Source organism: Epargyreus clarus, unplaced genomic scaffold (assembly GCF_041222505.1).
Source record: "Epargyreus clarus isolate Ecla_fem2 unplaced genomic scaffold, WU_Ecla_fem_2.2 ptg000018l, whole genome shotgun sequence".
Lineage (NCBI taxonomy): Eukaryota > Metazoa > Arthropoda > Insecta > Lepidoptera > Hesperiidae > Epargyreus > Epargyreus clarus.
The window spans coordinates 10,177,890-10,191,674 of record NW_027332226.1 but is presented as its reverse complement, the minus strand read 5'-3'; the positions used below and the strand labels follow the sequence as shown (position 1 = coordinate 10,191,674).

General features: G+C 33.9%; 1 protein-coding gene across 1 annotated transcript; it reads right to left on the bottom strand.

Moving 5' to 3' along the window:
* Positions 1-209: 209 nt before the first annotated feature.
* Positions 210-12,594, bottom strand: me31B (ATP-dependent RNA helicase me31b). Its single transcript, XM_073082692.1, has 8 exons — positions 12,435-12,594; positions 11,779-11,995; positions 11,622-11,703; positions 11,314-11,520; positions 9,997-10,168; positions 8,082-8,232; positions 3,006-3,201; positions 210-2,921 (listed from the first exon to the last, which is right to left on the bottom strand). Exons 2-8 carry the CDS (start codon positions 11,841-11,843, stop codon positions 2,469-2,471), a joined length of 1,326 nt encoding a protein of 441 aa, XP_072938793.1. The 5' UTR covers positions 11,844-11,995; positions 12,435-12,594; the 3' UTR covers positions 210-2,468.
* Positions 12,595-13,785: the final 1,191 nt, after the last annotated feature.

Here is a 13,785-nt window from a genome sequence, read left to right as displayed (position 1 = left end):
TCGCGCACAATGAATCCATCTAAATTGTTATTTTAGAGAAAAGTCACTGGTTCTCTTTCACTTGAGCAATCTCACAAATTGTATCATTACAGATTGAACATTGTAACGCGCGGTCACTCGTTGATAATGCTCCAATCTGAACAGTTACCTTACAGATAACGTTTTTAAATACAACGCTGCAAATGTAGACCGACAAAAATAATTACAACTTTGTATGTGAAGAGTTTTATATTTGGCCCTTTTATAACAAATATATATTTTTTGAACGGAGGAAACGTGTTAAAATTATACAATACAAAATAAGTCGCTTCTTCAAACTTTCAGTACCTTGCATACAGTTATACAGCTGTATTGCGATGGCCTCCCGTGATCCTGACGCAGACACTCAAGATAAATATAATAACGCCCTTAATAAGTCAGACTGTCAGAAATATTGATTTTTTTAATTACAAAAATATTTCTTATCTACAAAATTGGCTTAGTGATTATGATGGGACATAATATGAAGTTCGAATATTTTTAAGAGCAAAGAAATGCGTGACATGTCACGCATGACACGTCAAAGGCCACCCACATTCGCTGAATACATTTTAAAATATTCTTGATTTGTCATAATACACTTTATTGTATAATTTAAAGACCATAATTTATTGTAACTATTCCACATGTACAAAAATATCTATGATATGCTACTTTCGTCTTGCCTGGTTTATTAGATGAGATGCAGTAATCTTCTTTTTATTAAATATTTATTTATAATCATGATTGTTTTCAAAGGCAACAAATGTATGTTTGTACTACATTGATATCACTGCAATTAAAGTAGTTGATTCACTTCAGAATATACTTTCGCTCATACTTCAAACTTACTCAATTATTTACAGTTATAAGACTATTCGGAAGACAAAATTATAAATACGAACATCTCTCCCTGATTCATCTTACCAGGCTGCAGGCATATGCACGATGAAATATCACAGATATAAAGATATTAGCAGTATCATCAATTACATAAACACATTTTCAGAAAACAAATATTCTACAAAAAAAAAGAATTACACCAAACGGTAGGAGTCTAATGGCAGTCTTTGCAACTCCAACTTATAAATCCAGACTATAATGATAATAAATACATACAACATAAATATGATTCACTTCGTTTTTACAATTAAACACAGCATTGTTTGGACCAGAAATCAATATCATACAGCAAATATTGAATTCAATACAACACATAAACAAAGAAAACTTCAAAAACTTTAGTTTCTTTTAAGAATCACAATAAGACACACAATCAGAGACTTTCACATGTTCTAGAAGTGATTGGGGATACGTCCAAAGGACAGCTTATACTTTGGCCAAATTAAGTAACTCTTCACGTGAAATCCCAAAAATTTTATCCCCAGAGAGCCAATCATTTTACTTTAATAGAAGAACACAATGGCTCTCTAATTATCCCCCAGACAGAGCAATGTGCGATGCTGCAAGCCATACCAGAATCACAGCATTCCTCCGCCTCGTTAAATAGTCACAGATGTAAGTTATCTTAAGACAATTTGTCTCAAAAATAGTTAAGAATGGATAAATGGGCGCGATTTCTGAGAAATTATCAACCGGACTTCATGATAAAAATCCAGGTTCTGTGAGATTTTTATTCCAGGCAACCCAATATTACTTGACATTTATTAGCTTACTCTGTGACTTTAACCGCTTTACAATTGCAACACAATATTAAAAATGGCTAATCAGGTTAAATACAATATATAAATTTTTAGTCTTATTGTTTCCCAGATATTTACTTGTGACAACCTTATTAAAATCAATACCACAAATAATTGTAGCCACATTACTGCAGCAATTTTAAAATTATTGATTTAACCTGATTTTTTAAAGGGATGGCTTGCATTAGGCATTGTTTCAAGCGGGCAGAAACAACACTCGTTACACGGAGTTCATTTAAATATTTTCCCAATAGTGGACATTTGAGCTAGACTTGTGACCTACCCACACAGCTGAAATTCTAACATGTGTCTAACAATAGTAAATAAAAACTGGCGCTAGCTCAAATCATGTGTGGGTAGGTTGAACATGCGCAATGTCAAAAGTCTACCACAATTTATGTTAAGATCACTGACAAATCTAGGTAGACTCTCACATGCAATAGGTTTTAAGATAAATATTTTACGTTTTAACAATGTAGGAAACCGCGCACAGAATCCAATATGGACAACGAGCGCATGATGCCTTCCGTAGGTCCTGATGTTTATATACACTTTAAAAAAGTAACCCTCTTCAGGTTCAAGTCTTACTTCACAATAAACTATTTACACGCACATTTTAATAAATTCATTACACTTTTTACAAATAAGTTTTTTGTTTTTGTTGTTTTATACTATTTACTTTCACCAGTCAGCAAGTCCAGATAGTAGAAGCACGCGCACGGCTCGGGCGCGCGGGCGGCGGCGGCGTTACTTGTCGGCCGCGTCGTCCTCGTCCGCGCGCGCCACGTACAGCGCCGGGTCGATCACCTTCGGGATGGGCTTGATCTCCGTGCCCAGCTCCTGCTCGATGCGGTGCAGTGCGAACCGGTCCTCGTACGTGATTAGGTTGATCGCGATACCTAAGTGCCCGAATCGTCCCGAACGTCCGATACGATGTAGGTATGTCTCGGCCATGCGTGGGAAATCAAAGTTTATGACGACGTTCACCGCTTGCACGTCGATACCTCTAGTGAAGAGATCGGAACACACCAAATTGCGACAGAGTCCCGCGCGGAAATCGTGGAAAACGCGATTGCGATGCGCCTGTGCCATGCGCGCGTGAATATAATAACAACAGTAACCCAACTCCGTGATCTTCTTTGCCAGCAGTTCTACACGTTGAGTTGAATTGCAGAATATAATAGACTGGTTTATTTGCAACTGTAAAAACAAATGACACTATTATTGTAAATATACAACACTATTTTATACAATTGCAATACCAGTTAGAGTAGAATTACAAACCTTTGAAAAGAGTGTATTCAAGCAATGCACTTTTTGTCTTTCTTGTACAAATGCATAATATTGTGTGACTCCCTTCAATGTTAACTCTTCCATGAGATTTATTTCATATGGTTCCCTTAAATGCTTCTCCATAAATTGTTTAACACTCAGTGGAAAGGTGGCAGAGAATAGCAAGATTTGGCGTTCCTTCGGTAATCTGAAGTAAACGATACAATTATTGATGTTTGTTACAAAATAGTTTCTAATTGATCTTATATTTTAAAAGATTAAAAAAACAATATCAACAAAAACCATGTTGATGTTAGCCTCTTAAAAAATAAAGCAGCTATAGACAAGGTGGTTATAACCACTATTATTTTATACACAGACTTTTAAAGGGTCGGTTTTACGGGTCGGGGGTATATATCGTCATTGCGCGTGCAATACTGCATAAGAGCAGTTTGTAAATACCTAATTATAAAAAATACTAAGTTAAGTTGATTTCTACAGCTTTTTTTTCTAAGTTAACACAATAAATTTAATTAAATAATATAAATGTATTTTATTAAGCCCGAGTATCTAGTAAAAGTTTGATATTTTGATGTAATTTGCTAGTACAAAACCGCGAGTCACTTTACACGATACCTAAACAAGTTCTTAGTAGATTCACGTTAAATTTTTATATATTTCTATAAAGTTCAGTCGGTAATATAATTAGAAATTAATAATAATAATAATAATAATAGCCCTTTATTTCCGAATTTTACATTTTTCATAATACATTACTTATTATACTATTTTCACAAAATGTCTCTCAACTCGGTGTGCCTTTCGGCATAGGCCTCCTCCAACTCCTTCCATTGCTGTCTATCTTTAGCTACTCTTAGCCAGAGGGGACCCAAGGTTAATTTTAGGTCGTCCTCCCATCTCCTTGTTTTTCGACCTCTTGTCCTAAATCCGTCCCGTGGGTACCAGACTGTCACTTGCTTGCACCACTTCTCTATTCCGCAACGGAGCATGTGCCCTGTCCATCGCCACTTCATACGGTCGATATGTAGTAGAATGTCTGTCAGTTCTGTTCTTTGTCTGATGTCCTCATTCTTGACTCTGTCTTTCAGCCTCAACCCCAGCATACTCCTCTCCATGGCTCTTTGACACCTGGCTAGTTTGTCCCTTTGACATCTATTTAAAGCCCAGGTTTCGCAGCCGTATGTTATGCAGGGGAGAATACAGGTGTCGAAGGTCTTTTTCTTTATCTTGATACCTATTTCTTTGCTCTTCATGATTTCTTTTAATCCCCAAAATGATTTCCATCCAGCGGCAATTCTTTTATCAAGTTCTTTATACATTTGGTCTGTGGGTGATACAATCTGGCCTAAATACACATACTCCTTTACATATTCAAGTTTCTGCCCATCAATGGTTATGTCTACAGCTTTTGAATTTGTCATCATCTTTGTCTTTTTCGAATTCATTTCTAGTCCTAAGTCTCTGCTTCTATCTGCTAGGGTCTGTATCATGGTTTCCAGTATTTTAGGATTCTCTTCCAATATAACCAGGTCATCGGCGAATCTTAGATTATTTAGTCTTTTCCCGTTTATGTTTAGTCCTAGATGATCCCATTCTAGCTTTCTAAACATTTGTTCCAACACTGCTGAGAATAGTTTTGGCGAGAGTGGGTCTCCTTGTCTTACTCCTCTTTTAATCGGAAACGCTTCTCCTAGTGATTCCAGTCTAACACTAGCTTTACTGTTGCTGTAGATGTTTTTGATGACCGTTATGTATGCATTTTGGACTCCCTGCTCCTTTAGGCTTCGCCATACGCATTCGTGTTTGAGACTGTCAAATGCCTTGGAATAGTCAATGAATGCCAGATAAATGGGTTTGTTGTACTCATTATATTTTTGCATCAGCTGTTTTATCGTATGTATGTGGTCGATTGTGCTAAAGTTTTTCCTAAAGCCTGCCTGTTCTACCGGCTGGTGTTCGTCGAGTTTATTTGATATTCTTTCCAAAATGACTTTCGCAAAAACTTTATATATGTTTGAAATTAGAGATATGGGTCTATAGTTTCCAATATCGTCTTTTGAACCTTTTTTGTATAGGAGAATTATATGTGATTCTGTCCATTGGCTTGGTATAATTCCGGTATGTAGAATAGCATTGAAGATCTTTGTAAGTATTGGACTTATTTCTTTGACCGTTCCACGCATAATTTCGTTTGTTATTTTGTCTGGACCAGGTGCTTTTTCCATCTTTTGGCTTTTTAAAGCCTTTTCTACTTCCGACGTTAATATTTCTGGTATTTCTTCATTTTCTATTGTCACGTTTATCTGATTATATCTTCTATTGGTTGATACTCTGTTTGACTGATTTGAATATAACCGTCGGTAGTAATCTGTAGCTACGTTTAGGATTGTATTGCGTGTACTAGTTGACGATTCTTTATTACTTATCGTGGTTATCCACTCTTTCCCTTTTTCTCGAAGTTGCTTTAGTGCTTTTCGTGCACCTCCCGTTTTTTTAATGTGGCTCTCTAAGGTCTTTATTCTTTTGTTCTTTCTATCCTTCCTCATACTTTCCCGAATCTGTTTGCTAAGTGATGAAATTTCTTTGAGACTTTCCTTCTTATTTGTTTTTAATATCAAATTTCTTCTATCTTCGATTAGTTTCTTTGTTTTTTCGCTTAGATATGGTTCTTTAGGTTTCTTTGTTATTACACTTACCTGTTCTTTAAGTTTGCTTTCTACTCTGGAGTATTTTTCCTTTAGCATCATGTCTGAAGTAACAACTTCCATCAGGTCCTCTATGGAATTGTATGGGGTCCTCTTATTGCTTGAAATTTGTGGATAGTTTATTCGTATTGCTTTCGGTCGAAGCATTTTTGGGCTGCGTTCGGCTAAGCAACAACGCACCATACGATGATTTGTATTGAAATTTAGCTTTTGTATTACTTCATTATCAGCGAACGATCTTGCTTTATTAGTTATTATGTAGTCGATTTCGTTTTGGGTCTTTCCATCTGGAGATATCCAGGTCCATTTGGTTTTTGGTTTTTTGCGGAATATGGAATTGAGCACTATTAGGTTGTGTTCAAACAGTAACTCTACAAGCTTTTCTCCATTTTTACTTCTTTTCCCACTTCCATATTTACCTATAATATGTTCTTCTCCATAATTTCGAGCACCTATTTGGGCGTTGAAGTCTCCCATAACTATTAAATTATTCTCAGAGTATTTACAAGCAACCTCACTTAGATTTTCGTAAAACTTCTCGACTTCTGATTTGATTGCTTGTTCTGTCGGTGAATAAACTTGTATTATTGACCAGTTTTTTGTGTATTCTGGTAGGTTGATATGAACTACTGCTATTCTATCTGATATCCCTTCAAACCCGATAATATGACTTTTCAGATTTGACTTTATTAGAAAGCCTACGCCTCTGTGTCCAGCGACTTCACCTTTGTAGTACATTATGTAGTGGTTTCTCTCTTCTATTCCTTCTCCTATTCGTCGCATCTCGCTTATGCCTATAATGTCCCATTTAATAGTTTCTATAGCTAACTCTAGCTCTTGCAGACTTTCTGGTGTTCTCAGGGTTAGGGTGTTCAGTGTACATATGTATAGGTAGTTTTGTTTTCGTTTCTCTTTCGTTGTTTGAGTTGATAGATTTGTTGGAGGGTGGTGGTCAACTTCCCCCACGGTGACCAGCCGGCTTGGGGTGCAATTTGTTGTATTTACTGAAGTTTTGTTTGTTGTATGCTTATTGTATATATGGTTCCGGTCGGAGAAGGCCTTTACTTGTTTTTTGTCAAGTCTGACATTGAGGCAGTTCTACCTCTTGTTACTTGAGCGAATAAATTTTGTTTTACTGTTTCCCTTGTTGTGCTTTGAGAGGACTCGACTGATATATTTTTATCAATGTTTGTATTTGACTTCTTGTGAGACGGGGTGGTTGGTGATACACTTGTTACTCTCTTCCTTTTTTCGCGGTTGGCATCATTTGGTTTTTTTACAATAAGTTTGTTATATTTTATATAAGCTATATTGCCATTCTTCCGTTCCGCTTCCATTTTAGGCTGAAGTTGTTTCCGTGTTTCTAGAACTTCTTTAGGAAAGTCCTCTTTCACATAAATGTTTGATGGTAGATTGCGTTTGTTCCTCAAGATTATATGTTTTTTCCAAGTTGTTGTTAAGGAAATTATAACTGGACGATTTTTACCAGATCGTGCCCCAATTCTACGGATTTCACTTATTTCTTGGCTATCTATATGTGTCCCTGATTCTACTAATATTTCCTTCACGAAGTCCACTAGTTCGATTTCGGTTTTTTCCTTTTCATCGATGCCAAAAAAGACCAAATTTTTCTTCCTTTTTTCGTTTTCCAAAAAGGATATTTTATTTTCTAATTTTGTGACTTTTGTTTTAAGGTTCTTATTTTCTTCTATCAAAACTTTTATTTTTTCATCTATGGCCTCTGTAACATTTTTGGTTATTGTTGTTGTTAATGTTAAATTTTGCTGGTCAAACTTGTCGTTTATTTTAGATAAAAGAATTTCTAATTGCTTATCCATTTTTTCTATTTTTTTGTTTAATTTTAATTTAAAGGATGTTAACACTTTGATCAGTTTCTCAGGTGGTAACACTGTAGTTGTCTATGTCTTGCACTGCCACACTGACAGGTGACGCTAATGACAGGCCATTTAATTTTACCGGTGTTTTCACTTTATAGGTTATGTCAAACGAAATCCCATTTGGTTAAATCACACCAATTACACTTTGATGCACTATAGTTTATGCTTGAAAACAAGTTCTCTCTAGTTTGTAGTAACTTTGAATACCGTAAGTGTCCTGTTCGTCACTTTTTGCACTGTTATTTGGATATTTTTCGCGGAGCTGTCGTAAGTACGTGTTTACACTTTCGAAACCGGAACCGGAACCAAATAGAAATTACAAAGTTGTTAAGTTTTTCTTCCTGCTGTAAAATTCTAAAAAAGTACAAACGTGGTATTTACCAACTGATCTTCCGCGGTCTTCCACGCGCAAAGACGATATATCACATGTATAATTCATTACTTTGTTTGACTATGATACATACCTTGAGATAACCATATCTAACATGCCCTTAAAGTCTTGAGAAAGAAGCTTGTCAGCCTCGTCGAGAACCAGCATCCTGCACTGATCCATCTTTGCTACTTGTTTATCCATGAGATCAATCATACGCCCTGGTGTGGCAATTATCACTTGAACTGCAAAAAAAATTAAGTGGATTTCATGTTATAACATATTTGTATATGGTTTCTATAAGATTGCTGTTGTTTCTGTAAGCTCTGTTCTCTGTAGAGCCCATTCCTTACGCAATGTTATCGTGGGGTAATGGAGGGATTGCGAAAAACATCACGTTTTTTTTAGTAAGTACATGATTAATGAGAAGAGTTAAAGAATATTATCTATCACTTTCATAGATAAATATATATGTAATTGTATTCTGGTATATTTCTATCTACAGGGTGAATTTTTCAAATAGGCCTTCAGGGCCAAATCCGAAACTATAAGGATTAGCGAAAAAGGCTTAAAGGAGTTACGAGGCCGATTTTGATAAGAACTATAACTGCATCATTAGTTTTTTAAAATATCTTTTTCCCTAGCCGGGAATTGAATGAGTTCATTTTGAAAAAAATACACCCTCTATAGTATTCCACTATCTGATAGTGTCACTTAAAAGGATCAAATTCTGGGAAGTAATGTTATGTGACAAATCACCTTGTATATTTTTTTTTTTTTGCACACTTTTGCAAAGGAATTAAAGAAAAGCATTTCGATAGTTTAAATATCAGTTTAGTGCAGATTATCGTATTAAACTACTAATTAACTAATAACGTATTACACTAAAAACATGAATTTAGAACAATATCACGTCAGATTAAAAGTAGTGTGAGGAGGTCGGAGGCGGAAGACTGGCGCAGAAAAGAATGCTAGAATGACGCGTAATTAATAAACGTCCCCAAAACAACTATTTTATTAACAATCCCTAATACTAAGTTTACAGCTACTGAATCAATTAAAATATTTTAGACACTTTAGAGAAACCCAAAAAACAAAATGATTAAAGATGCGCTAACTTAAAAATCATGCGCGTATATAGCGCGGAGGCGCGCGTTCCAGTTTACTTACTTAATAAAATAAAATAAATTTGATTATACAAAACCATTCATATGTGATAATCTGATTAAGTATACAAATGTCTAACAGAGTATTATTTATACAAATGGTTCAAATGTACGCAAAGGCACCTCCCCACTAGCAGCATAATAACAACCAATGAAATTCATTAAAGTCAACACAACAAGATCGTTACGCAGTTCAGGGACTCCCCACACGCAATCAATGTGCATTCATTCATTTCAGAAATATAATCACATCCTGTCAGTAGTCCCCTACATCCCATATCTATTCTATATTGACCAATAAGCAAGCGCGTCCTATAGCAAGCAGGCTTAATAACATTATTAAATGCATTCCAGTTTTTCAGACTGACGAATTTTTCAGATTCGCGTGTAATTCGCCACGCTTGCGTGGTTGCTGACGTTTATACACGTTCTACAGTCAGTTCAATGACTGGAAATGCTCTACTGAAGATGAGCCTGAACTGTAAACTATATTTCAATAAGCTTTATCTATATTAAACTTATTTATTCTAATTAATCATTGATAATGTTAATCAGAGAATATACATATTCAGCACTTTATATTATATACAATACAAGAGAATCAGGTTTAAAACCTATACATTATGTAACTATAAAGATAATGTTAAAACTCGAGGCTTATCTGAACATATGGAATAAAGGCAAATAACAATTGCACCTATAATAAAATGAATATAAATTTTGAACAGTGTAAGTCACATCAATTATAATTATGTATTTAAGAAATTAAAATCTTAATGCACAGCAATAGATATAGTAACTGCACTACAAAATACTAAAATAAAAATAAAACTCATATCTTACCATTTTGATAAATACGCATAATGTCATCTCGAAGGTTTGTGCCTCCTGTGGTAACCATAACACGAATGTCTGTGTGCTTGGCCAGCTCAATGCAAATCTGTGATGTCTGGAGTGCTAACTCCCTAGTTGGTACCACGATTAAAGCTTGTATAGCATCTTTTTTTGGATCAACCTGAACAATGGATAAAAAAAACATATGTAACCATGTCGTACACAGCATAGCTCTGTAAGTATAATGATTAACAATCAGAAACGGATTTATCACTTATCACAAAGTGAAGGGGAATCCAAACAGTGTCATCATATAAAGTAAAGCAATTACGCATGTATCTTAAACATGCAAATAAATATAATTTCATAAATTGTTTAATTGTGTAGGTAGTACATACATTGTAAGCTATTATTATCAAACAAGGTTTTAACAATGTAATATTTTTTTCTAATCTTAATATAATTGTTGTATATGAATGCTAATTTTAATTGGTTATACTGGTTTTATTATAATGTATACCAATTCATTACTGCAATTATATTTCTTCTACCCATAACTTAAATTCCAAATGTTTCAGGCAAGTGCAAAACATAGACTTGATTAAATTTGGAACATTGGGACATGGAAACTAATTTTCAAGATCAACCCCAAATGCTGGTCCTTCAGCACTATGGAGTCAATTATACAAGTACATTGGATACATCTACTACTTGTTTTTGAAATATAGTGAGCAATAATGAATCAAAACAAAGAAAATCAGACAAGCGATTTTCCAAAAAGTCTATTGCAATAAACATATTTTTAATGTAAACAATAAATAATATATCTTTTCTAGTGCCAATGTGAACCTGATAGAAAAGTTAAACAATGTAATTTATATAATTTGATTCTGTTAAATAAGGATTTCTCTTAAATTATCCAATTTATTAAAAAAAATGTTGCAAGAGTAATAAGAGTATTTATGTTTCTTAATTTTTCAGAAAAATTAAGAAACATAAATGTGCTGTGCCAGACCAAAATATTAAATTTCAGGTTTCAGCATGATAAATGCAAACCTCATCACAACAATGCATCATAAGCTAGCTATAGATAGCTAAGTCATGAATATTGTTCCTTTGTTATTATTGATATATCTTTAAGCATTTTTGCATTAATATAAATAACAGTGCGCAAAATTTAAAAATAAAAGGAAATCTATTACTATATTACTTGTAAGTACTAATGCAAACGGTACATGTTGCGAAAATTAATATATGTTTTAATAAATTATCAAATGTAACTAATTGATAAAAAGCAATAACATAACAAGACAAATGTAATATTACCTGTTCTAACACTGGAATACAATAAGCGCCAGTTTTGCCTGTTCCATTCTTGGCTCTTGCAAGCACATCCTTGCCACTCAGAGCAATGGGAATTGAAGCCTCTTGAATAGGGGATGGCTTTTCCCACCCCTTCTCAAAAATACCCATCAGAATCTCACGTTTCAGACAAAACTCTTCAAACTCATTACCTCTTGTGTCAGTTACATCCTAAATATATAATAAAATATTAGAAAGTTGAATTGTATTTTTAACACAACCACATTTATTCAGCTCAACTAATATTAATGAGGGTAAAGTCAGAAACTTACACTAGTCTTTATTCTTCTGTCTTTAGGGGGTAGTTTTAATTTTGATTTCCAGCCCATGTCGTCCACAGTTTTATCGACATCTCTGTAAATCGACAAAACACTGGCGTTAACAAAGGATTGATCTACAAACGAGCGACAATAATAACACAATACATACCCCTTTTGATTGTTCATACTGTTTCCGACGTGATTACTTGAACTAATTCTATTTTCGGTCATCATTTTCCCAAATAATCCCACTAGGGGCGACTAAAATTAGAAACTTATCACAAATTTTTATCGTCCAACACTAAACAAATTTCACGATAAGTCACTTTTAGATACATAGGCTAAATTACAAGTTTATCACGTTCACCAACTTATTCCAGGAATATCTGCAACAATACACAATATTACAATGTAGTCTATTTATCACCAACGGTACTTCTAGGCTCTCGGTGGTACGAGATTACGAGACAGACGCGTCAACAAGCAGTATATACGTTTAGTATAGGTAAGTTATATTTATGTTAAAGTTCAAACTACATTCCCTCACTTTAATAATAAAAACAAAACAAATGGAGCGAATCTTTCACCCATTCAATTTATTCCAAATTGCGATATATAACAACAAGGAAAGAAGTACGATTAGAAAGATTTTTAAAGATAAATTGATATTCAAATTTCTATTTTTAATATGGCCGCCCTAGACTATTCACGAAGACAATTATTTTGATAAATTTGCTAGTATACTACGGGTTACTTAAAATTATTAAGCCTATATTTACACGTAAACCCAAATTAACGTAAAGATATAAAATAAATAAATATCACCTTGATAAAACTTTATAAAAGACGACGACACTCGATACTCGACGACGACATCACAAAAGTAACCAAGCTGTGGAGTTGCCAGCCACACCAAACATAAATATAATATTATTTTGTTATTCTAAAGGTATGTTGCACTATAAAAACATCATAATTCAACAGCATAAATTAGAAAGTGTATGCAATAGAAAGTATTACAATTTCGCATGATCTATTTAAAGGCAAAAAATAATTGCATTTTTTCAACTGAATATAGTCAAGTTTTAAATTTTATTGCCCCCAACTTAAAATGAACTCAAACTGTTTTTTTATTATAGTACGACAACTTTTCTATGCGTGTGGCAGGTGCACCCACAGAACACCTATACTATTTGGGTGCACCCAAAGAGTATATAGTGGTGCACCATTGGACGTCGTAATGTTTCTACGATACCAAAACTGCCAAAATTAACCAATGTTTAATAATATATTGTATTATTACGATTTTTTATAAAAATGTAAGAAATAATTCATTTTATTGATAAATTACATCTATTTCTATTTATAAGACCTTAATTGTATTAACTTAACGAAAAATTAAAAGCTTTTTACTCGGACACATTGAAAAGTCAGTCATAAATCTGCAAACAAATAATATTACTGTTTCCGAAAATCGCAATACGGACAGAAAAGTTCGTTAGTATAAGTACGATATAACTCTAAATAAGATTTCAGTGATGTACGAAGCCAAAAGAATTTTATAACCAGTGCATTGTGAATATCACTTAAAATAGAAATAGTATGTCCATTAAAATAGAAATATTTATTAACTTTGGTTTTAAGTATTACTTCATTTTCTTTATTTGTACAAAGTGCAAGTTATATACATGAAATTTAAATTAAGAAAAGTAATAAATTTATCTATAAACTAAAAAAAAAATATTTACAAATTATATAAGTAAAATAAGCCATCTAAAATTGCCGTGTGAGGCATGGTTCCCAAAACGCTGGCGGCGTTACCTTTCTGTACGGCAAGACTTAATCTTTGTGCAATGTAGCCGCCAACTTTTTGGTCACCGGAAGCAGTCACAAGCCCGGTCGACATATCTGTCATGACTTTTTTCAAGTCAGATATAGATATAGATATGTAGAATTATATTCTTAAGAGTAAACTCTAAAGAATATAATTATGATACTTTAGTAGTCGGTACAGAAAGGGAATATGCATGTGATTTAGATTTGCTTGTTAATTTTTTCCTCGGTACGTTACGGCCCTGAAATTACATCTAAACCATTATTTTTTCTTTATTTCGTATTAAATTGTTTAAAACTTTAATCAAAAATCCTAAATTATGCGAGCGAAATTCAAATTTCC

Bases quoted from the DNA above. Each gene is read 5' to 3' on its own strand.
- me31B (XM_073082692.1), bottom strand. From the start codon at position 11,843: ATGATGACCGAAAATAGAATTAGTTCAAGTAATCACGTCGGAAACAGT. The intron at 3,202-8,081 runs GTATGTATCATA...CGTTTACTTCAG, and splicing joins TTAGATATGGTTATCTCAAG to ATTACCGAAGGAACGCCAAA. The intron at 2,922-3,005 runs GTTTGTAATTCT...TTGTTTTTACAG, and splicing joins TGAATACACTCTTTTCAAAG to TTGCAAATAAACCAGTCTAT.